At 38.5% G+C, this 24,586-nt stretch overlaps 4 protein-coding genes and 2 long non-coding RNA genes across 7 annotated transcripts; 2 read left to right on the top strand and 4 right to left on the bottom strand.

Annotated features, from left to right (window-relative positions):
* Positions 1–5,831: 5,831 nt before the first annotated feature.
* LOC135159915 (uncharacterized) lies at positions 5,832–6,980 on the bottom strand. The gene is made up of 3 exons (XR_010298475.1): positions 6,826–6,980; positions 6,391–6,445; positions 5,832–6,249 (listed from the first exon to the last, which is right to left on the bottom strand). It is a non-coding gene; the product is annotated as an uncharacterized LOC135159915 (long non-coding RNA).
* Positions 6,981–7,009: 29 nt separating this feature from the next.
* LOC135159914 (uncharacterized) lies at positions 7,010–9,220 on the top strand. Its single transcript, XM_064115978.1, has 2 exons — positions 7,010–8,924; positions 9,115–9,220. Exons 1-2 carry the CDS (start codon positions 7,574–7,576, stop codon positions 9,120–9,122), a joined length of 1,359 nt encoding a protein of 452 aa, XP_063972048.1. The 5' UTR covers positions 7,010–7,573; the 3' UTR covers positions 9,123–9,220.
* A 1,217-nt stretch (positions 9,221–10,437) lies between these two features.
* LOC135159913 (uncharacterized) lies at positions 10,438–13,609 on the top strand. Its single transcript, XM_064115977.1, has 6 exons — positions 10,438–10,697; positions 10,790–11,005; positions 11,712–11,885; positions 11,993–12,187; positions 12,431–12,873; positions 13,105–13,609. The coding sequence occupies exons 1-6, from the start codon at positions 10,439–10,441 to the stop codon at positions 13,255–13,257; spliced, it is 1,440 nt and encodes a 479-aa protein (XP_063972047.1). The 5' UTR covers position 10,438; the 3' UTR covers positions 13,258–13,609.
* A 1,026-nt stretch (positions 13,610–14,635) lies between these two features.
* Positions 14,636–17,221, bottom strand: LOC135159916 (uncharacterized). Of its 2 annotated transcripts, XR_010298477.1 has the most exons (4): positions 16,956–17,221; positions 16,128–16,532; positions 15,749–15,870; positions 14,636–15,657 (listed from the first exon to the last, which is right to left on the bottom strand). It is a non-coding gene; the product is annotated as an uncharacterized LOC135159916 (long non-coding RNA). The 2 variants fall into 2 exon arrangements; XR_010298476.1 differs by lacking the exon at positions 15,749–15,870.
* Positions 17,222–17,604: 383 nt separating this feature from the next.
* LOC135160998 (uncharacterized) lies at positions 17,605–21,101 on the bottom strand. The gene is made up of 2 exons (XM_064118222.1): positions 19,242–21,101; positions 17,605–19,167 (listed from the first exon to the last, which is right to left on the bottom strand). Exons 1-2 carry the CDS (start codon positions 20,967–20,969, stop codon positions 18,475–18,477), a joined length of 2,421 nt encoding a protein of 806 aa, XP_063974292.1. The 5' UTR covers positions 20,970–21,101; the 3' UTR covers positions 17,605–18,474.
* A 369-nt stretch (positions 21,102–21,470) lies between these two features.
* Positions 21,471–23,809, bottom strand: LOC135161000 (DNA-directed RNA polymerases I and III subunit RPAC1). The gene is made up of 7 exons (XM_064118224.1): positions 23,429–23,809; positions 23,288–23,347; positions 23,016–23,206; positions 22,726–22,910; positions 22,262–22,450; positions 21,865–22,104; positions 21,471–21,669 (listed from the first exon to the last, which is right to left on the bottom strand). Exons 1-7 carry the CDS (start codon positions 23,471–23,473, stop codon positions 21,536–21,538), a joined length of 1,044 nt encoding a protein of 347 aa, XP_063974294.1. The 5' UTR covers positions 23,474–23,809; the 3' UTR covers positions 21,471–21,535.
* Positions 23,810–24,586: the final 777 nt, after the last annotated feature.

Genomic DNA, 24,586 nt, shown 5'->3' with positions numbered 1-24,586 from the left:
GAATTTTTCTCTCCTTAAAATTTTCCTCAATTTCTCATGAAGTTTTCGTTTTTTCTTTATGATGTCCAGGCCCCAGGGTAAATAAAAATTCCCACCAACTAGTTGTTCAGGTGACAATATATTCCCTGAAAATGCACCTGCCTCATGGGTATCGATTTCGGTCACCTCGACCGCGAGAGAACTCGCTTCTTGCGGCTAATTGACCAGGCGTCGGCCCGAAGAAAGACGAAGACAACAACAAGGGGTCCGTGTGGACGCTTAATGACCGGATACTGTCCGCGCTTTCGCGACTCCGGAGCGGGAAAAAAAAGAGAAGAAATAAGCGGTTATCGAAACAAAAAGTGAACGAGCAGTTGGAGCTAAAATTCAACGATTGAGGTGAGACAAATACCGAGTCTCTCCCCACCTGTCAAAATCAACCATTTACCTCAAAATAATTCTCTGATGTCTCTCTACGATTCCAAACGCCAACAACTGATGACGGCCATTTATCCCCACACAAATCAGGCAATCCGGTAATTATTTGAAATCATCGCTGAACAATCATCTGACCACTCGATCCCTGGGAAAGGGATTTTGTTTCATGTCTCGGTCCTGAAAAAATTGAATTCTAAGTTGTTGATTCACCTCAACTTTCCTCAGCTTTGGTGCACCTTGTACCGACGTGCACGCAACAAGTCCTCAATTTCAAGTTTTTGGAATATAAGGAGTGAGTAATCGGGTTGTGGTGCACCAACCGGTCAACTAATCATGAAGACAGGTGCTCTCATGTACCGAAAAGGGTGGATTGTTCATTGTTTTTTTCATTTACCAATTAACCGCGAAAAAGGGGATGGCTCCTCCTGGACTGAGTGCCATTACGACGTTAAGATCGTGTGGTAATGTTTTTTCTCAACCCAAAACCCTTTTCATAGTGTTTCAACCGGAGAGAAATTATTAATAAAAATTACGCCTTTTCGTAATTCCGGAGTGAAGGGTATTAGATTTTAATTGGAAGCCAGATTAATAAATGATCGGACGTTTAAGTGAGAGAAATTGAATTACAGTCGCCGAACTAACAAATGATCTCGAAGTTTCAAAAACGAAATCATCGTCATCATGGTGTCTTTCTTTCCATAAACAAAGATTTGTTTATATTATTTAATCAACATTCATTGTACATATAATTATTTCTTGTGTAATTATATTATATTTCCAATTGTCCTCTAATCAATAAAAATATAAAAATGCTTTCAATAATTTTTTCTACCCCTGCTATTCCCCAAAATGATTGATTAATCCTAATTAACCAGTTAATTCATCAATCACTAGCTTTGCATCAAGTTCAAACACCTGAATTACCACATCTCAAAACAAAGAACGAAAGATCTGTCGCCGCAAAATATAGCATGACAGCATAACTTCCATTTTTTTCCCCTGTTTATCAAAGTGCGTCTCATAAGCAGTGGCAAGCACACGGCTACCGTTCGCCGGCTACCGGTTCCCAAGCCGGTTCACCAATACTCCTTCACCCTTGCGTCCCTCTCCCGCCGCTAGCCAGCCATAAGGTATGATACAGGGAGGCATTATGAAACTGAGATATCGCCAACACCGAAACAAGAGACGAATACCTCAGGACGCCGTGTGAGGCGCTGCCTACGACCTCCCCCTCCTGCGCATTTCACACCCACCATTCATCAATTTCTGGTGACAAGCGTTCAAATCCCAGTAAAATAGACTAATTTTCGTTTTACTCTATTTATTTATTGATGTATTTTTTTATTCGCTATTTCCTTTGATGTTACAAACGTCTTCTTTGTTTTACATTGACTCCTGCCTGCCCCTGTGTCACTACCTTTACCTTCGTTTCTCCTCCCCTAATGTTTGTTGTAATTGAATAATTGACAGAAAAAAGTATTTATCGATTTTTCATTCTCAAAAAGTTAAACAATTCGCAGAAGTGAGCGACTGTAACGGAAGATTCTCGGCGAAGGGGAAAGTAAATAAACCAAAAATCAGCTCTAATTCTTATTTTCTTGTTTTCCCTCATTTTCCTATTTTTTAAAGTCCATTTTACTGTTCTCCTGCCTTTATTAATCACTTTACAATATTAAAAATGTCACGAAGGTCACGAGGGGAAGGTCAAAGTGACTTGTGCGCTGTTTCTCATCGCCTGCGACGAAAAAACTTATTCTCTGTTTCTGGCTATCGAGAGTGCTTGATATGTGTGGACAAAAATGAATCATCTGTCTATAACTATTCCCAGTCCATCTCACTGTGTTATAATTTTTATAGTTTTTCTCCCAACAGTACCGAAATGTTTAGAATGATTTTAATAAATAAAACCAGAGAAGAAACAAAAAGAAATGAATGAACAAGGGCCTTTTGTCAAATGATCTAGACTGTCAAGTCTTTGGTCACTAAGAGTCAGTTGATCTGGAGACATCACACCCGCAAGATGTACCTTCTGCAAGATGTACAATAATAAATAATTATATAAGTTAATTATTTATTATTGTAAAATAAAATAAGTTAACAATTAAATCGTTTTTATATCATTGAGACAATCCCGATCCATAATCCAATACTGGCTTTACCATACCTCCCTGCATCGTCCCTTAACTCCCCCCCCCCCCCACCCTCCCTCTTCGATGGGCCTTCTTACCACGACGATAAAACGATTGGAACACGTACGATATTCTTCACCGCAACCTGTTTAAACCGAAGCGTATATAAGGTATCAAGGACCAAAAGGAAAGGGTGAGGTACACCGCAAGGGTTATACCTGGGTTCCGACCTTGAGAAGAGATTAGATCGCTAATTAAGCGAGTGCGGCGCCGCTATCGAGACCCAAAAAGAGGGACAGAGAGTCCCAAAAATCTTCCACCCACTTGGATATGCTTCTTATCTCCCTCTGGAACTCGAACATTCAATTCCATAGGCTTTTACATCCTCCCGGTCTTCTTCAGGTACTCGGAGTTTCATCTTTTTTTGGTCCATGATTCATTATTACTATTAGACGTTTTTTGCAGCCGGTGGAGGAGGGGGGGGGAGAGGATGTGTTCCTGTGATTTTTGCGAAACGAAAAGCGTAAGGACACGCTACGTACTGAGGGGCTTCGTTACGGCTTTTTAGGCTACACGCGATGGGACAAGTGCAGAGGGATAAATTTTTGAACACCTGGTAATGGGTCGATTTGAGGTGGCATTTGGGGATTATATAGCTGACGGATAATTGGGGGTTTTGGAATTTGTGTTTAGGATCTAGCGGGGGGTGGCCTTTGAAGGGAAGCGACAGTTGATCCATCGGTTGAATATTGTAGATTCTAGGGAATATGTTTTGTTGGATGGTGGGGTCATATGACGATCAAATTTCATTGTTTCAACATTTTAAATGTTCATTTTACTAGTGGATTGTCTAGAAGGGGTAGGTAATGACATTTTCGTTTGATGGTGAGTCATTATTCCTTTGAAAATGTCTTGTCAGGTGCGATTCCGTTGGTCTCGTCTACAATAAATTTTTAGATCGACGGAATGTGATTTATTTAAATAATTATTCAAATGTGATGAAATATTCAGGGAATGCACAGGAATATTCGATAGATTCCACCCCCATGGGATCGAAGGCGGCTTCTGTTTGGAGTCCTCAGAATCAACGAGTGAATTCTCCAGTTTAATCACGAAATCCATTTAAAATACCGGATATTTAGGATCGTCAAGGACTTAATACGTTGGCACTGTTCAAAAATATTCAGAGTTTAAATAAAAAATAGTTAATCCGTTTTACAAAATTTTGTATGTGTTCATGGGATGAGTCGAGAGGTAATATTTTAGAGAGAAAATCGCCCAGTTATCGTTGAATTGCGGTGAAGCATGGGCCACCTTAAAAAGGAAGGTAAGACATTCTTCAGCGGCCAGACCCACTGAGCGTTCCTGGCCGAGTTCGCTGGCGCCAGGATTCCGCATCCATACCTTACAACACGTCCTGTCGCCAATAGTGGAGGCCCAAGTGTAGCCGGGTAAAATAAGGCAACCTTCCTCATTAGAGGAGCAGCATCGATTGATTTCTCTTTTTTACTTTTGACTTTTTTTTTCATATCATTCATGGAATTTGCGATGATCACAGAATTATTCTTGGAATCGCAGCTCGCTGTTTTTAGAAAACTAGTCCACTGGTTTATGTCATGACGAGAAAAAGAATAAATGGAAAATTATTTAGATTCAATAAACGTCGGTTAAAGGACCGAAGGAGAGAGTTGAAAATATTAAAATGATTTTATATATTTTTTTTTATTCTTCACTAAAAACTGTAACCATAGTGTCAAAAAAAATCAATCCAAGAAAGTTTGTAAGGAAAACCATTTTCTACTCACTCCTGTAAAAGAAAAATTTTCAAACATAAATTGTCTACCAATTATTTGAGTAATAAATAATAATTAAAGGTGTCTCCTATAATTCTTTCCCATCACCAAAATGATATTTTAACAACTGTCAAACGAAAATAATGAGAAAATCTTTCAAACCCCGAAAATTTGTAAATTTCCACAATTTTTCATCCTCCAGCCCCTCTCCTGTCCCCGAACTGCCCTGAAATCATAAAAAAGATCAATTATCAAGATCTTGATCTTCGAAAAAAGCCCAAATCGTCGAAACCCCTCCGAGCCAAGAAAATCGTCTGATGACTCAACATTCCGCCTCTGAAAGCCCCATTTTTTTCCTCCTTCCATCAATGGGATTATGAGTCACGGAGTCGTCACCCGTAAGCATCAAATCTCTGTGACACACCCCAGAATCTCGTGAAAACGCCATACAACCCCTCTACAATGAAATGATGACTTCCATTCGACCCTTTTCTCTGCTTCCGCTTCCGTCGTGGCGTAGCCATTTCCTGATGCTGGCTGCCACGCGACCACGACGAGGGTTGCACAACTTTCCACGTCATAAAGCACTTTGACAGTCATAACTTGCCCCTTCCCCCCCCCTCCCTCGAGTCAGTCAAATGTGAATTTGTAACGTTTGTATCTCTGTTCAACTCACGTGGTGACTTTTTATTTCATATTTCCTTATTTTTAACATACGATACGATACGAATAATATTTGCACACAATTGTTTTCTCTCCTCCCTCCTCCCCCCATCACCCCCCTCCTCCCCCCATCGCCCCCTCCTAAAAATACTTGAATCAAGTATATTTGATACTTTATCCTGGTACATTCGATTTTTGCGTCTGCAAAGAAAAATTTGTATTTTGGTGCCTGGAGAGCAGGAGAAAAGCGGCTACTTTCCACCCCAGCGTGGAAAGTGACTCCCAGGGGTGGAAAGTCTTTCATATATTTATATCAAATATATTTTAAAAGGAAAAGAAAATGATTGGACATAACTTCCCTCCTAAAGAACAATTTTTTTAACTCTCGGTTTTGTATGCAATGAAATTTATCGATACAAATCACGTCAATTTTTATTGAAAAACTAATCAATCGTTGAAAAGAAAAATCAATCATGATTTTCACTGCGTGAGAACAATTCGTCTGTTATAACACGAAAATGGCGACTCAAAGGCGAAGGAGGATGGGGGTGAAAGAGAGGAGGGGTCGAGAGGGGGGGAATGAGGAAAGGTTTGGAGGTGTAGCGGCCGACCATAAAGCAAGATTAATGAGGCGAAATGCACTTTGGTGTGGCGTGAGACACGGCAGAGATGAGGGGGAGGGACATTGGCGCCAACTGACCCGACGACTCTCGATGATCGAACGAAGCTGGTCGACTTGCATACACCAATCCAACACCCACGAAATATAAATAACAATGTGCAATTATATTGAATTTAATTTGATTGATTTGATTTTTTATTGGTAATATTGAATTCGATTATGCGTTAATAATTAATAACTCTCGTCACCCGAGTGAGAATAGACGAATGAAGTGCATTATTGTACACTTGATTTTAGGATTATTTATAAACGTTATGTATTTATAATATATTTTAAACTTAAACTTTTTTTTTTTTTAGTGCAGTGAATATTGTTTATGTCGGTGTAATACACAAAAATTAAAACAAAGTGTAAAAGCTGGTACACAATGAATATTTCCAAAGAGTCAGTTAACAAAAAAGAATCGAAGCATTGTTTTCATTGTTTCAAAAGTATCTGTCAGGTGTTCCTCGTGCGTTTCAGGGTGCGAATGGAGGCAGGTAAACGATAGTGATGGGTCTGAAGAGGCCCTCATCCACAATAGGCCGCTGCCGTGTCGAATTCCTCCCGGGGTAGAAGAATCCATCTAGAAAAGTATCCCGAGGATTTGAGTTCTTAAAAGACAATGGCTCATTAACGGAAATCCCTGGAGGAAAAGAGGAAGAATGAGTCTGAGGGATAGGAGTCATAAAAGGGACTGTCCTTGTGCAATCCTTGTAAAAGATACCTTTGCATACTTTCTTGGATTACAGGGGTTGACACTTGAAGATTTTTCCCTCCTGCTGAGAACAAAAAAACATTGTGCATTTGTTCGTTTAGTTTTATTGAATTGTGGATGGGGATTGTCTCAATAATATAAAAACGATTTAACTATTAACTTTAATTATTTATTATTGTACGCAGAAGGTACATCTTGCGGGTGTGATGTCTCCAGATCAACTGACTCTTAGTGACCAAAGACTTGACAGTCTAGATCATTTGACAAAAGGCCCTCGTTCATTCATTTCTTTTTGTTTCTTCTCTGGTTTTATTTATTAAAATCATTCTAAACATTTCGGTAGAGTTTGGAGAAAAACTATAAAACTATAACATACTGAGATGGACTGGAAAATGATTCGCTTTTATCCACACATATCAAGCATTCTCAATAATTTTTTCTTACCTTTGAAGAATGAAATTGCAATTTTTCCTTCGTTAGAAGAAAAAATAAGAAAATGAAATTCATATTCTTCCGCATTCTCGATGTCATCCCCAGTGTTCATCCGCGTCCGAGTACATCGTCGTTCAGGACACCTGTCCCCGACGGTCATTCCGTGGCCACTACCCAGGTAGGAAATGCCAATGTCCACGAAACGGGCCAGGTCTGGCACGAGACTGGCTTGCCAGATCTGGGCCACCAAGCTTGGCCCGAGGCATGGCCAGACCGGCAAAGAGCATGGCTTGCCAGGCTTGGGTCACTAAGCTTGGCCCGTGGTATGGCCAGACTGGCAAAGAGCACGGTTTGCCGGGCTTGGGCAACCACGCTTGACCCGAGGTATGGCCAGACTGGTAAAGAGCATGGCTTGCCAGGCTTGGGTCACCAAGCTTGCCCCGAGACATGGCCAGGCAGACAAGGGGCATGGTTTGCCAGGCTTGGGTCCCATATGGAACAGCATTCCAAAAATTGAATTCTCATGGGGAATGTTCCTTCACTAAATTTTTCGTCCTTTGATTCTCCTTCTTCCGAAGGTACCATTATTTCTTCTGAACATACTATTTCAGGGGAAAATATGCGTGGATATCACCGTATACCACACATTCTATGACAACAGCCCGTAAGATGGCGTGTTGAGTAGTCTGATTGTGGCAGTAGACATGAGTGTCGTGTGCGGCAATTTATTATTTTAATATTACTCTTTTACTATTGTAATATGTCTCAGAGTTCATATTCACGGGTTAAAAAATACAGACATTTTCATCAACTGAAGAAAAAAGAATCTGTAAACGTAGAAGGCGCTAAAGAAAAAACTCCGGATTACAGTGAACGCAATAATGCCGATGAGGAAGAGGTTAGTTTGCCAACAGCCAATGAAATAACTATCCGTAGTGGATCTATTGTGGATCAAATTAGTGGAGATGTCGATGTTCGACATCTCGATGATAATGCTAGTGCTTGTGGTGATAGTTGGTCGGGTGGTGATGGTGATTGTGGCTCGTATAAGCATCTTAATGATTGCATCAGTGAATCCAATAGCAGCGTTGGAGACAGGGATGAACCAATTCTTGGGGGCTCAGGTTGTGATGGTGATTCAGATGACATTGACAATGATTTCAACAAAGTATTCACTGACAGCATTGGAGACAAGAATACACAAACTCTGGACAAATTGGAACCGCGGGGAATGGAGCAAAAAATTAATCAATGGGCAGTGAAATTCAGAAGAGCTACAACAGCAGAAGCAATCGATGAATTGTTAGCCATTTTAAGAAGTGAAGGTTACACATCAATACCCAAGACTACACGGCAGCTTTTGCAAACTCCCCATTGCAGACACCTAACAACCATGAGAGGAGTTCATGAGATTCCAGGTGAATTCATTTATTTGGGAATCGCCTCGGGACTCAGAAAAATAATTTCAACTCAAATTTATCGAGAAAACGACATTTCTCTTCTGGTTCATATTGACGGTATGCAGGTATACCGGAATGCTAAGAAGGAAATTTGGCCAATTTCAATAAAAATACAGCATCCAAATTACACTACCAAACCCTTTGCTGCCGCGATTTATTGTGGGGATGGGAAACCATTATCAGCCACAGAATTCATGACTGATTTTGTTGAAGAGGCCAATGAACTCCAAGAAAATGGTTTGCGCATTGATGACAAGGTTTTTGAGGTGAAAATTGTAGCAATAGTGGCTGATTCGCCAGCTCGAGCATTCATTTGCTGCCACAAAGCTCCTGGAGCCTTCTATGCCTGTGGAAGGTGTTTCACCAAGGGCATTACAGTAGGTTGTGGAAGACGAGGAAAACGCATATATCCAGTGACCAATGCAAATTTACGCACTAAAGTATCCTACGAGACGCGAGTTCAACCAGAACATCATTATGAAGGTTCTGTGTCCCCGCTGCTCTCTTTGGATAGATTCGATCTGACAAAACAAGTGCCATTAGATTTAATGCATTTATTCTATTCTGGTAATATGAAATGGCTGCTGGATAAATGGCTAACGAGAAGTTCAGCCCAGAGGATCAAATTAGCTGATGTTCGTCGGCTTGATGGTATTATGAGGTCATTAAAAGCCGATATCCCTATTGAATTTCAAAGGAAAGAATTTGATGTGAATAATATCTCAAGATGGAAAGCATCACAATTCAAGTTTTTCCTTAATTATTGTGGTATCGTCGTGTTACAAGATTTCTTACCGAAACCTTTACGTTGTCATTTCTTATTATTTGTCTTTGCTAGCAGAATTTTAAACAGTAAGGAATTCGTTAAGGATTTGAGTGAATATGCTGGATCTCTGCTAAAAATTTGTTTCGAGACGTTACCTGATGTTTATAATGATGAAGGGGCTCAAGTTCTCAGTTGGCATAGTATCATCCACGTTGCTAATGATGCCCAATACTTTAAAATTCCTCTGAATGAGCTCTCAGCGTTTTGGGGAGAGAGTTACATTGGTTTATTTAAAAAACTCGTTCATTCTTCGATAAAACCACTCACACAAATTATCAACAGACTAACTGAGATGGAGTCTGGAGGAACCATGGTAATTAATCAGAAACACATACTGAGTGATTGGGTTATCGCGAGAAAGCCTACAACGATGATAATTGATGGGGAAATTCATTTAACATCAAATATGATCAACATCAATGGTCTACCCTTGACGACAAGTCATCCAAATAACGTGGTACTCCTAGATATTGAGAAAGTTTTCGTAATTTCACAAATTCTCGTTAAATCAGGAAAATCCAAAATTTGTGATGATCTTACTGGTATATATATTTTCGGACACCAGGAAAGTAGTAGGGAAGAGGCGTTTAGTTATCCAGACTTTTCCAGTCGAGTAGGAATATTCTACATTAAGTCCTGGGCAGCTGAAATGACATGTAAGAAGGCACACAAAATTAAACACAAATGTGCTTTATTAAATGTAACTGGACGACAATACGCCATATCCCTCCTCCACTAGAAAATAACGTAAAAATTGTTCGCATTGTGAAATGCAGTTTTTTTTTGGTAAGAGGGTATATGAATGAGGGTATATGTTTTAGTTGAACTCGTGATTAAAATTGTGGAAGAAACAAACAATTTTATGTTTTAAATCAACAATCGACATGAAAATCCGATCATCGAGGTCGTTAGAAAATTTCAATAGTGGAGTCGTTACATGCAAGTGGGACATAAATCGGTTAGATCTGGCGTCCGTGTACATAACCTTTCATAATTGCTCGTATCATCCGTTTATCGGGCTTTTTGTCTCAAATTCGGATTTCACCAACTAAGTTGACGGTAAATTACAAGAAGTGAGAATTTAATGTGAATTAAATGTGTGTTAAGTGTTTGACAGATATTTGTGATATAATCGTTTTGAAGGAATAGTGGCGCTAAAAAAGAAGCATCAGTGGGGTGATGACAAAAAACCGTTCAAAACACATGGAAATAGAAACGCAATTTTTTCTGTTAAATAATAAGCTATATGCATCATTCTGCAAAGTTATCAGTTTATATGAAACTACTCGAAAACACCAGGTTCAATTGTACGAATCGTGATTTTTTTTCATAACCTAAAATGTCGGAAACCTCACATCCATCTCGCGATCCAAAAAATCTCAGCGAACCATTCGCAGTCATCGAATTTCTCGAGAAAAACGAAAAAGGGCTACCATGCATTGATTTGGTGCCGAAAAAATGGTTTAATAGTGCAGAAGAAGACACCTGTAAATTCCCACCGACAACTGAATATCATCTACTTGACGACTACTTGGAAAAATTGCACTCGCCCAAGGACTCTTGGCAAAGTTATCCATTTTGCTTCATCACCGGAGCAGGTACAAAAATTGAAATGACTCCACTTATAACTTGATGAATTGCTCGATGGGTTCATTTCAATATTAAAGGATCATATGTTGATTGTGTTCAGCTGATTTGGATCAGGGTCGCAGAAGATTAAAAAAGGCCCAAGTAACTCTCAACTGTGAGACAACCGATGGTGAAAATGATCGAAAGGGGGGGAGGTCCGAAACTTCCTCGAAAGCAAAAATTTCAGCAAAACCCTTAACTGCATCAAAGTCTCAACTAAACAACATCTTTAGTACTAAAATCCCGATTCCACCTAGAAATCAAACTCCAAAGTCTGGTAAGTCCTGTTAATATGAAGTAAAAGTCAATTATCAACAATTATAACCACTCTTAACCCCAATTATTCATCCCCAATTTATTCAACTCTCGTATTTAACATCAAAAGACCCATCGTTCCCTAAATTGGGAATTAGATTGACCGAATTTTTGAAATCTTTTACAAAATAAATATTAATTATGTATCTGTGCAGTCATTACATGTGTATTTGTCTCGAAACATCGTTTTAAGAGAGAATCGCATTGAATGATTTTATAAGAAAATTTTTATTATGTTGTGGTCGAAAAATATTAGGTTATTTTTTTTTATTGCAATTCTTTACTCATCAAAAAATTGAGTCGCTAACAGAAATCACTACGTGCGAACAAGATAAAGTGGAAAATTTATGATTTACACTTGATATGATTGTTTATACATAAAAGCATTGGAATGTTGAGGGGACGAGAAACGTTCCATTTTTCCCCACCATCTCTTATGTAGGAAAGCATTATAATTCTGTTGTGAAGAGGTAAATCAAAGTGAACATCTACGGAAAATGGTAAAATTTTGATAGAAACCTTTTTTGTAGGAGCGATAGGTTCTACAAAAAAAATATTTTTTCAAATGCATGCATTCTTTCCCCACTTTGAAATAGCTATAAAAAACAAAGGCTGGAGACAACTTACGTTGTGTTACTACTTCACTACAAACTTGTAAAATTTCGTAGGTATACAAGCAAAACCAAAGACAAGATTTCAAAGCATTTACCAGAGTGGATCTGACTCTGAAGACGAAAATCATGATTGTCTTATAGCTAATCCTGAGGAGATTCGAGCCTCAAAGGCTCAAAATAATTCTGGCTTTTTGCAAATGTCGAGTAAATCGCGATCTGTACCAACAGGTAATAAATCAATTTTGAGGTAATATGGGACTGTAGCACGTAATTCTAAGTTCGTGTTAATTAAATGATCCGGTCAGGGATAAATCATCATTTTCAATAATTTCCAGGTGCATGTTTATCATTTAAACAGCGGTCAAGGAAGAATATTACTTTGCTTAAAGACGTCGAAACTGATGAATCTGAGAGCAATGATTCCTCCGATGGAATTCTGCAGTCACCTACAAAATCGATGGACTCAGCGAGAAATACAAGAAAAGAACTTCATTTGACACCTCCTTCACCACTAGTCCATAACGCTTCAGGTAAAATCGGCTCGGATATTCCATGACCAATCATCGGCCAAGTTCCTCCCGCATGAAAAAATTTATATTTATAAATATTTGAAAATGGTCCAATTTATATTTTGAACATTCTTTACAAAATTCGGAACTTATATAGAATTAGATTATATTATATATTTTTGGTGGGGGCTTGGGTAGTTTTTTTTTCATCTGATGCTGCTACCCATCAATTTATATCGTTTGGTCCTCCTTTAATTTCATAAGGTAACCGAAAAAGGCGTGCATCGTCTACTACACGCGCTGAAGACGGATTGAATTCGATTGTGAGCCCAGGAACTCCAAAAACTTCACGATCAATGATGGTACCCCCTGCTAAGATGCCAAAAATGCTGGGACCACAAAACCAGTTGTCATCTAGTCATTATGCTGATAATGAACGTCGAATCCTGAACTCCCTTCGAGATTACTTTGATCAGCAATTAGATGAAAAGCTCGAAAATTTAAGACGCAGGATGGCTTACGATTTAAAGCAGTCTATGAATGAGCTCAAGACCACAATCATTGGCACTAATCTAGCCCCAGCTTCTGGTCCTAGCTTGCTTGAAATACAGAAGCAGATGTCTACGCCACTACCATTTGAAATGGATGATAAGTTCCAGGAATACGAAGCGATATTGACAACGGACCCAAATCTCGTAGAAACACTGGTAATATATCTGAAATTGATCGTTTTTCTTCTTTTTTATGTAAAATCAATAAATTGGGCGGTGACACATGCACTGGGTTCGTTTTCTGGTGATGAAAAAATCTTTCATCACCGGGACTCAAGTCTACGTCACTGGAACGCTTTGGTTATAGAACCAACCCGCTGGCGATGAGCCCAAAGATGTCTTCTCATGTTCATAAATTCAAAAAAATTTCCCTTCTTTTATTTTTAGCGATTATTCATGAGAGTTTTGATAAGCAATAAAAAAGAGATGAAAATATGTGTTTCCACTATCCTATCTGCGGTTCTGAGGAAGACAGTGTCACTGCACTATTCTGGTTACGGAAAAGAAGCTGGCGGAAAGAAAAAGAAAACATTTTTATAACACTACAGTATGCAAAGTACTGATTGATGTGATAATTGAGGTAATAGGATCCAGCACTGATGAGAAGAAGATAATGTCAGAAGTAAGTACTTGGTTGTCACGTTCTGGCGATCGAGAGGGTGGGCGTAAGGAACGACAACGCGGGTCAAGTCATCATAACGAGAATAATTCAGTTTGTTCCTTTGATACCAATCGATAATACTTCATTTTTCCGGGATAAATGGAATTGTAAAATCACTGTGTTAATATGACTCCATTAGTTCATTTTCGTAATTGTATTAGTTGTGATATTCTTGATAAAAGGTACGATTAATAGGAAAAGTTTATATTATCAATATATTTTTATCGCGAGGCGTTTCATTGGGCAGAATATATATTAATATATGAATATTGTTTAGTATTCGGCTGTCATTGAAGTATTAATTATATTTATTATATTTCTCCTGGCGAGGTCGGAAATCCAGAAGATGGAAATAACAATTGGAAAATGTGATGTATCTTAGCATAATAAAGTATTTTCTATGTCATTTCCTCATAAGTTAGATCACGGGAATAAATATCCGTTGTTGGTTCAGGGATTAAATATTATGTCCAAAAGTTTAAAGGGAAAAATAATAAGTGGATTTTTAATTTTTAAGAAAAATTCTAATGAAAGTAATTTCAGCCATTGAGAGCTGTTTTCAGTATTTGGTGATTCAAGTCAAATAATATTTATAAGGTTGAAGTTTCACAATCGGACTGCGTCCATATTCCCCAAAGATTTCAAATTTAAGGGTTGAAATTAATTAGTTATATGTAATCCTATCCAAGACTTTTTTATATTTCTAAGTTTGTTTGAAAGAGTGAATATAATAAGCAATATTATATAGAACTAGCACACAATCAATGCAACTAAATATCATTCTGTGTTCCGGAGTTGCAGATGGAGAAGACATTATTGTAAAAAAAGGACGTCTTTCCGAGATGAAAAAATAATTCTTATCAGGATAATTCGTATCAGCAATTGTCTATGGATATAAGAATTAATTCTTATCATCCATAGCGGAATAAATTATCCATAATATTGCTATTATAATGACTGTTTTCATGCTTGAATTGAAGCACGATAATTTATCAATTCTAAACTACTAATTTAAAAAATAACATTGGTGCGTTATTTTGTTGGATATTTTGTTAATACAATCTTCGAATTCTGAAGACTGACTGCTAATATTATTAGATTGTAAGAGAGAGTTTATTAAGACTTAATATGGTATGTCGTATTAAATTTCGGATTCAAATGATCTACGTAGATTATTTATTTTAAAAGCGGATGAAAATAATCCACAAAAGATTTTTCTACAATTTATACCTGCAATCATTTTTTTGAGTTTTCATATTCGGTTCGCGGAAAAATCTCATAGTTGTGATTATCTTTCATGAAAATTGGAGATACAAACACTGCATATCTTTAACTGTTCAACCAAAATCGGATGAAAACATGTACTATGTCGATAGGAGGAAAAAAGTTTTTGATTGGCTGAGTTTTTTTGTCAATAGATTTAATAAATTTAAATATAAGTTTTGTCACATAATAAAACTGTTTTCTGTATAATGTTGAAGGTAATAAATACATGTCTGCTTATCAGATATACCGTTCATATATTTATTGGTGATTCTGAACCCAATACAGGCAACGGTTGGAGCCTGGCCACAGCTCTGGTCGTAAATCTGGGCCAATTTCGGGCCGAATGGTCAGCCCAGAATGCGGCCAAAGTTCGGCAATAGGTCTGGGCCAATTTCGGGCCGAATGGTAAGCCCAGAGTGCGGCCAAAGTTCGGCAACAGGCCTGGGCCAATTTCGGGCCGAATGGTAAGCCCAGAGTGCGGCCAAAGTACGGCGACCGAAGTCTGGCCAAAGTTCGGTCCCAGGCCTGGCCCCGTGTTATCATCCCAGGGTCTAGCCAAGTTCGGCGCGAGTTTGGCTGGAGCCCGGGTGCCGAGCTACGGCAGCTCGGCGGCCGTGCTTGTACCAAGGTTGGCCCATTCGTTTTTTCCTACCTGGGTAAGTGCATAACCAGTTTCGCCAGACGCCACAGCGCCAAACGAATTGACAGTGGTACAGAGAGAGAAAGAGGCCCCTTTGCACCCCAGTTGACAACCGCAGGCGTAATTCATCCATTTCTGGTCCTCCCTCTCACGGCACCCAAAATCCTTTGTGAGATGAGTGGAAATATGGTTGCGTATGTGTGCACCAATGCGAGTCAAATAGAAACATGAAATCCAGGAGAACAGTCACGCTGAATTAGCCAACCCCTGTGTGTGGGACTAATTGCGGTTGACAAGCTATCGGCATCTGCGGTTAATTAATGGCCGTTCTACGCAGTAGGATTCAGCATCAATAGGATTATGTCCTCCTGCTCTAAAAAAAAAAAAAATATCGAGATTATCGATAGTCCCAAAGTCAGAACACATTTAATTCTGAGATTTTCAATCAAAATTTTTGTCATTACAGCGCACGCTCGGTTTTTTTTTTTCCAAAAAAAGAACAGAATTTAAAGCTTCAGGCAGTTCCAGAGTTCCATGGCATCGCAGGAAGGGGGAGGGGGGGAGGTGGCATAGCCAGTTTAATCAGCTACATGGGAGGACATGAATGAATACATAAATAAATAAATAAATAAAATAGGAAAGTCATTGTCATATATCATGATTATATTTTTATTCTCATCGTTTAGTATATTTTCCGCTCAATCCCATCCCATTTGTTCACTAAAAAAAAAAAAAAAAATTGAAAAGTTCCACTAAATTGTAACAAATGACAATGTGACCTCCTAATTTCATTAATTTCAAACTTTACCCATTACGAACCACCGAAAAAAAAAAGTTTCATACCCTCGTAAATCATCCATTCTCCAAGTTAGTAAGCAACAACCCAATATGTCGCCGATGTAGCAGTCCCACTACAGCTATTCCTCCTCTCCTTCGTTTGCCCTGTATGCACCGTGTGGCTGTCGTTCCTGATGTATTTACGCTCACGTGGGTGTGGATTCGCCACGCGGTTGCAACTACATCGGTGTGTGTGCAACACGAAGGTATGTAATGTTCCCAGTAGTATCGGATACGTTGGCTGTATATAGGATGCGACAGTGTGGCGCCAGACGGAGGACCAATGTATAAATGCTGTGAACCCCGCGTATCTCGGTACTTTTTTTTTTTCACCTCTTACTGTAAACGTCGACGTTCTAAACGATATGCCGGATTGTAACAACAGTCGTCGATACGTGAGATTCTGCACAACTGTAGATTTAATTGCATGTTTACTTTTAGTTGATGAAACTGGTTAATTATGTTTTTTGCATGATGAGTATCGTCGTTTATCGCCATGAAATATACTATCGTTTTACGTATATCATATGCATATGTGAATATGTATATATATATAAAATAATGATAACATATTTTATATAATTATATAAAACATATCTAAAGAGAAAGAAAATATTTTTCTTTTTCGATCCACAAAACAATTGTCACATCTAATCTGTTTTATTTCCGACGAATACATTTTACAATATATTTTTTATATTATTATCTTTATTTACGAAAGAGAAAATCAATTATCAAATTGCCACATCCCACAATTTTTATTTTTTAATTATTAGAGGACGAACCTACTAATTATAACAAATTTGAAAATTAAATTTCTGAATTCAAATTTACCGCGTCAGACGACTGAACCAATAAGGCATACATATGCGTGAGCGACTTTCGAGATATCGATGGTCTTCATGTCTGCCCCATTTTGTCCTATTTCCACTGACCCCACAGGAGCGAGTCAGACGCGCGCGGCATTTTCTACTGAAAGAAGAATATTGAAATTTCTAGTTGACTTCAGCCCTGAAGTTCCAATGACTCCATACCACTCCATACACCTGTTGCAGACATATTATCACGTTCTACTAACCGACTCACCTGTCTCGGATAATGACAAACTGTCATGCTCCAGACTCTCTCACATACCAACTCATACATTATTCTTGTTCTTCCGCCATCTTGAGTCATACTCATTCTTCAAGTACGGGAGTTATCTCAGGGTCATGTATCGTGGATACCATTCGATGGGGATAAAATGGGGGAAATAAAAGAGGTGGAGTGAAGAGCCCAGGGGTTTACAACATGGGAACGATGAATTATACAACAAGGGGGGGGGGTGGAGAGGGGGGAGGGGGGCCTTTTATGGAAGTCATCTACAGTCCTTTACACAAAATGAGAGGAATGGACCTCTTTTGATTCATGAAGAAATAAATATGGGACAAAAAGAGAAGAATTTCAACAAATCGAAAGTTTTCTTTTAGAGTGGAAAACATAAAGATGTCCTAGGACACACGATAAAATATGAAATAAATCAGATATGTATTATAAATCGTTGGGATCTTGTGTTATTATTTTTTATAATGAAATAAATGTATTCATTTTGAATCTGAAACTCTCAACATTCAGATCCTTATATTTAAAGTCTTATTTTTTTTTATTTTAGGTAAATATCGGAATTGACCGAATGAGTTATGAGTCCCCGTTCGTCAAAATTCATTCCATATTTTCTTTTAAACTACCGAGATAAGTATTTTACTATTAACAATTTTTCAACTCCGAAAACCTAAAATTTTATGATCCAATAATGTCCAAGAGCTTCGTAATTATGCGATTGACCTTTTATTTGCAAGAAAGGTGATGCGTTTAAGTGTGTAATTGTCACCAGAAATAGAATTAGGCAGTTGACACTGCTAGGCAGGATTGGAATGAGACGACACGATGGCGCCGCTTCTGCTAGGCAGACGGCCAGACAGGTGCACGTTTCATCGCTACCACCATCAAAGGAACATGAAAATGAAAATAAAATAAATTGAGAGGGGTTGGGAAGCCACCCAAGGGTCTCCCACTTTGTCTCTTCCCTTCCAATTGACTTTTGAGTGAAGAGTGGAGATAACGCCGATTAGAGAGAGAAAAAAAATCCATTGGAATTTTTTTTGGCTCGAAATGGCTCGGAACTCCTCCCAATTGCCTCTGATCATTCTTCTCTACATGATAATATCATGATAATCAAAATGCTCGAAAAAGGATGTTGACAAATAAATCGAATTTGAAGGCAAAGTCAATAAACCAGTAGCCAAGTGTTAAAAACAGAGGTGTTGCTTCTGATTGTTGACCAGTTATTGATAAACATCTTGGAATCTATCGTTCATTTCTTCCCGCCTTTCTTCTTCTTTGCTACAGAACCTCCACTGGACTTGAAAGCATCTAAGATCTCCTGCTGCACCACCTGAGTCTCCAAATCCTTCCTCTCCACCTTTTTCTTCTGGTACTTGTGTATCGCAGCAGGCGGAGAGAACTCGAATTCCATGTCATCTCCAATAGAACTGACATCCTCCTCATCATTCCCGTTCCCGTTCCTTGTCACCTTGAACTGCAGTGGCTTGACCTCCTCCAGAGCCTCAGGATTGTTCGAGTCCTCGGGCTTCACTGGGTACATTGTGATGTAATAGTCGCCATTCTTCCTGTGAAGATGGAGAGTCGGGGGAAGTTCATGCTCGTCATCCTTCTCTCGCCTCTTCCTCTGTCCCCTGGCAACAGATAAGAGACTCTTGGACTTTGATATTTTTCCCTTTCGCCCTTTTATCGGTGTCAGAGGTCTCTCCTCGATGGAGTCGTTGTCCTTGTCCATCTTCGCTTGCTCCAGTATGGTCCAGACTCGCCTGGAGATTGCACCTGGTTTCCATCCAACATGTGGTCTGATACTTCCAGGCATATTGTTGGTATTCCACAGCCAGCCCATATTTCCTGGAACGCGTGCTCTGATTTCCACGCAACTTCTGTGACCGAAGCAGCCACGCTGACTTGTGCCCTCCACCAACCTCATCACTCTTTTGCCGACCTTGAACATAATTTTTTTTAGAAATCATTGAAGATATAATTTCATTAATTTAAAATACAAAATAATAATCCCACCTTCACATGACTATAATTTCTCTCATAATTCTTCAAATTCTTCGCCTTCTTCAAATTAAGTTTCATATTTTTATCTTTGGTTGATAACAAAGAAGCTTTCTTCGTGTTAATGGTCTTGACGGTTTCTCTTGACGACACATTCAGATTCATTTTATTGATTTTCTTCTGGGAGTTGCAGATGGGTTCGCCGCAAGGTCCCATTTGTGGTTCCTTAATAGTCATGAGTTCTTCCTCGATATTCTTCCCATAATCCTCACCTTTCAATTTCTTAAATGTTCCACCATTAAATTTCCTACCGTCTAGAGCTCTTGATGGTAATCTGCGGGGCGTTCGCAGGATAGAACTGTTCTTTTTCCCCAGGGACAGACCCAAATGACTCTTTCCGGTGTTTTTACGGTCTTGGTTTCCTGGTCTGGGTAATGGTCTGCACCGGGGCCTTCCGAAGAAGGGACTCTCGGTGGGATCCATGAGTCCTAGTCCTGCCATGCCGGGAACCCTTCCAATGCCATCAACGAATTCTTCAGCTTCCTTGAAAGATTTTATCAGACAATCGATTCCGTAACATTTCTTCTTTATTTTAGACTGATTCCCCAGTTTGGTGTGACATCCGCAGCCCAAACGGGGCTCTTCCTGGAGGAGAAGTGATCTGCAAACACCTGACAAAAGGGTTTGCATTGATTGAACGGGAACCGTCGATAATTCATTGTCATTTCCTCCTCGTAATCTTTCGGATCTGATCGCTTGAGGTTTATAATCACTTTGATGGCGATTGCTTCGAGGAATGTCCTCGTTTGAGGGAAAGGGACCACTGCATATACCTCCAGGACATGATCTTCCTCCACATGGGAAATTCCGGGGAGAGACAAATTTAATGTCAGTTGATTCTTTGAGATCCACCGAATGATTAATTAATTCTTTTTTCTCGAATTCTAGAGGGTCTAGAGGACTCGGATCTTCTTCCAGAGTCAGTGGAGGTATTTCAGGAGATTTTGGATGAGGAGAATGTTTAACAAGATCTTCGCATACTCCAGAGATACCGATGATTGTCTTCGCTGTGGGTTTCTTATCTACATCGACTTTTTTTGATTTTGGAGTCCAAAATTTATTTTTCATTTCATCGTCACTTGGTGGAAGACTGATGCACGAAAATTTATCGATTGATTTTGTATTCTTGAAGAGAAAGGCTTTTTCGTTATTGTGAAAACGGGTGACGATGGACTCCCCGAGACAGGAGAATCTCAGGAATATTTCGATACTCCCAGACGGTTTTTTATCTTCATCGATCAAGTCGTAAGTGTTTCGGACTGTGTAAGGCTCGGGTAAATGACCAGGATCGCTTATCACTCTGTCTATTTCGCAGAAACATCCACAAAGATTTAACTCAGCTTTGCAAATCGGGTATTCTGGCTCTTGTGGACAAGGATCATCGATTGTTCTATAAATTTGAATGGTCAGAGGATCCGCTTGCAATTGTTTTATGAGATCTTTTGGTTTTTTCGAGAATACGCAGGATTTTCCGGAGACAAAATCGATGGCACTCCCTTTCACCGGGGGACTTTTGACGAATTCCTCTTGATTTATTGTGAATTCATCGAAGTCGAGGAATTTAAAACGCACTGACAGGGGTTTCGATATTTTGCTGATAATTTCAGGGGATAAATTCAATCGATTCACTAGGAACTCCAACATATATAACTGCACTCGGTCATTATATTTTTGCGTAACCATTTTGCAAATTTTTGGTAGACTATTCAATTGGGCGAGAAGGACAATTCAATTTAGTTGCGAATTTAAATTGATTTCAGAAGTCAATTTAACGATTTTAGAGGTGAATTTCATATACTAATGTGAAGGTAGTTAGGTAATAACATTTGAAAGTTTAATGAAACTAAATTTAGGAATCTTCAGTTTCGTATCAATTAACTCCGTCAAAGGAAAGACGCATGGAGACGAAATTAGCTGGATAAAAAAATCTGCACTGGATATTTTTGTCTTACTTTTTTAATCGCCATTTACCATGAATTTTCCTCTCCTCAGATTTATTAAACTATTTTATCTTATCATTGATTCAATTTTCAAAAAAATGGCTAATGGACATCAGTGCCCGGAAGTGTTCACTTATAGATAGCATCACCAGACGTTTTTTTTTATACTGTAGACTATTCTGCATAATTTCCAATCAAAACCACATGAATTCAAGGTTTGAATTCGAAAACGAAAAAAATAAAATTCAGTTTGTCGAAATATTTATTAAAAAGATTTTTACAAGAATCAACTCCATCTCTCCAGCACTTTCAATATTTATTTTGGTTCTGTTGATTGAGCATCTCTAGTTCCTCCAAGAAATATCTACATTTTCCTTTTAGAGTTTTTACCGCGTCGAGGAATAGCTGATGGGGAGATTGAGCGCCCAGTGTCTCCACGTTGACTGTAAGAACGCAATAAATTAATAATTAATTTTACCTATTTGATGTGTAGAAATCTAAAAATAGAATTTATTTACTGTGGAATAGATTCGCTTTGGATTTTACATTCGGTAAGATATTTACATATTTCTTCAACATAGGTGAGGTCAATTGTATCCAAAAATCTACTTGATGAACTTCTCGATATTTTTACTTACAAATAAAATGATCTGCCACTCTACTGAGCTGAACAGCATCTTTGAGGCTATCATGGCGGAAGACATTTCTCGAACAGCTGTCGTATCGTGCGTTTTTCACTCGAGCCTCGACTTCGCCCTGTCGGTTCTCCACCAGTTCAATTACACCAGGACTAAAACATGTTTTGAGTAGCTCTGCCTGATCTCCTTTTACGGGTCTTGTTAGCTGAATATCAGGCAACAATCGATACGTCACAGTGGCTGAAACCATTAGATCCAATAATTACCATATTTCTGTATCCAAAAAATTAAGAGGAGATTCACATTGGAAAAAACTTTTAAAAATTATTTTGACGAATTACTCATTGACATTAATGCGATTCCAAATTAAGGACAACTCTGATGTTTTTTCACTCACCTACAGGCGAAAATTTAGCATGATCCTTGCCAATACCCTTGACAGCATGCATAATACAGTGAATCTCGTGCCCAGGCCGCATTTTACAAATCAAAATGTCCTTTTCAAGAAGACCTAGCTGTTCTTCACCTTTCGGATAGAGTTCTGCTTGCCTACCGATTGGTACCCATTTTATATCACGACTGTAAACTGCAAAAGTGCAAATCAAATTAAAGTAATGCAAATAAGTACAATTAACATAAATTTTGAAAATGTCGACTAGATAAGCGATGTCTACAATTGTTTTTCAGAAGGAAATTTCTGAATAAAGTTGCAAAAAAACCTTTTTAAAAATTTTCCGTTTTTCTACTGCTGGCAAATTCAGATATGTCCCTATTGAATATTAAAAAAGTTTTTGACAATTCACTCTCTTTAGTTGTCGATTAAATTTTAAAAAATCATTCACCATGAAATGTGCATCTCACCATTACTATTCCGATAAATATCCTCAGGTCTTTTCGAATCCTTAGGAGGATGAGGGTTCCACGTACAGGTCACTTTCATCTCGTATCTGAGTGTGTCCTGATCACTGGCCTCATCCTCAGTATTACCAGAGGTCGTGGGGTACTCGAAATACTTGGGATCTGCTTTCAGAGGGATCAACCCGAGTCTACACCAGTAAAAAATTAATTTTTCGTATACTTTAGTTCTATACTTATGCTCTAATACTTTTTTGCCCATCATTGCTCCTTGGGTATGTGAAAACTGATATTACCTGTGTGCGAGGACCTCATCCTGAAGTAAACTGGTATTATTAAGGATAAAGACCTTCTCAATAGCCATGGAAGGGACTTCACTGAGAAGAATCCGACGAAATGCGTTGGCAAGTGCTGCTGAACATCCTGATATATCAAATTCAAGTTCTCGCCCATCGTCTGACTGTTTCACAACATTGACTTTGATTTTCTGGAGTAGAATTAGAGAAGATGAATATACTTTTATTCTTTAAATAATGAAACTCGTTATCGTTCCCGATCATCACCTCACCTTCATATATTTATTAATGTTCCATTCTCCTTCCATTTGGAGGTTAGTAAACTCCGCAGCCTACAAATCAACATTTAAATGACATTAAGCGAGGGCCAATTATTTTTACAACTAATTCAACCGACAAAATAAATAACTCACGTTTGGAATTCCATATTCGTTCAATATCACTCGTGGACTTGCCATTTTCTAGAAATTTTGTGTATGAACAAGTTAGTAGTTTTGTTGATGTTCTACATGCGGTAAACCCCACTCACCTCAGACAATATGGCGAGTTTGTCCGAGTACCTACGAAAATTCCCGAGTGATGGCCACGTGCGGATGCGCGACAATTTCAAAGTAACGTAATCTGTTAAAAGCAAACGCCAATATTCTCACTTTCCTCGAAAATCCAGCGAATTTCTATCAAACGTAAATTTTGAAAATCAACCGTTGCAATGTAACAATGATCAAGGTCAGCAGAATTATAAAATTCCAAATTAGTTCTATTCGTTTTCTGGAATATTCTCGATTTATTGGGCTTCTTAACTCAAAATAAATAAACGGTCACTTGTTTTCACAATTCGATCGAATGCTCATTCCCAATGTCTAAGTGGTGCCCAGGGCATCCAGAATAACAAGACCCCATGACTTTTTCTAGATAATAACATTCAACTCAACATTCCAATCGAAATTTTCGAGGGAATGTGAATAGGAAGGGGGACAAATCATCAAGATAAATTCGGAATTTTCGGATCTCGGTGATCAGTAGATTCTGGCCATCGGTAGAGTATCGATCTCTGTTAAATAATAGTCTCAAAAATACGCAAGTTACAAAGTCCTCGGCTTCACATCTTCAATTTCTACCATTAAAAAAATTCTTAAAATTCATTTTCAATAATCGTTAATAGATCCATAAATTTTCAAGATTAAATAAGTAAATTCCGTCACGACTGGTACCGTTACCCTTCAACCCTTTAAACTTTTAACATGCAAGTTGCGTTGCTGTCGCTATTCGTCTGTTGGAGATAATTCAGGTAATTCAAGGCATAATTTTTATTTAAAAATAATCACTAAAACAGCTAGAGATTTATGTACTTTGATGATTACTAAGTTTGATCTTCGAGAATAAAACTCTGAATAAATGAGTAGTGTCCAATTATCAATAATAGGTCTACATAAATTGGTACGGTAATCATCGTAATCATCGGGATCATCGTTCCGAGGTAATCATGCAGTGAATAACTATGGAAATAACCAAATAAGTAATAATGAGAAGTAACTGGGTTCCATCGAGACGTAGACTGCGAATATGAATAT

The sequence above is a fragment of the Diachasmimorpha longicaudata genome, chromosome 3, assembly GCF_034640455.1.
Source record: "Diachasmimorpha longicaudata isolate KC_UGA_2023 chromosome 3, iyDiaLong2, whole genome shotgun sequence".
NCBI lineage: Eukaryota > Metazoa > Arthropoda > Insecta > Hymenoptera > Braconidae > Diachasmimorpha > Diachasmimorpha longicaudata.
Note: the sequence above shows the minus strand (reverse complement) of the source record. Positions and strands in the feature narration are given on the sequence as shown.

Coding starts and splice junctions, on each gene's coding strand:
- LOC135159914 (XM_064115978.1), top strand. CDS start 7,574: ATGTCTCAGAGTTCATATTCACGGGTTAAAAAATACAGACATTTTCAT.
- LOC135159913 (XM_064115977.1), top strand. CDS start 10,439: ATGTCGGAAACCTCACATCCATCTCGCGATCCAAAAAATCTCAGCGAA. Junction 11,006..11,711: donor AAATCAAACTCCAAAGTCTG/GTAAGTCCTGTT, acceptor AAAATTTCGTAG/GTATACAAGCAAAACCAAAG. Junction 12,874..13,104: donor CAAATCTCGTAGAAACACTG/GTAATATATCTG, acceptor TTTTATTTTTAG/CGATTATTCATGAGAGTTTT.
- LOC135160998 (XM_064118222.1), bottom strand. CDS start 20,969: ATGGTTACGCAAAAATATAATGACCGAGTGCAGTTATATATGTTGGAG. Junction 19,168..19,241: donor GAAATTATAGTCATGTGAAG/GTGGGATTATTA, acceptor ATTATGTTCAAG/GTCGGCAAAAGAGTGATGAG.
- LOC135161000 (XM_064118224.1), bottom strand. CDS start 23,473: ATGGCAAGTCCACGAGTGATATTGAACGAATATGGAATTCCAAAC. Junction 22,451..22,725: donor TATTTATCGGAATAGTAATG/GTGAGATGCACA, acceptor GCACTTTTGCAG/TTTACAGTCGTGATATAAAA. Junction 21,670..21,864: donor AGTGGCAGATCATTTTATTT/GTAAGTAAAAAT, acceptor GCGTTCTTACAG/TCAACGTGGAGACACTGGGC.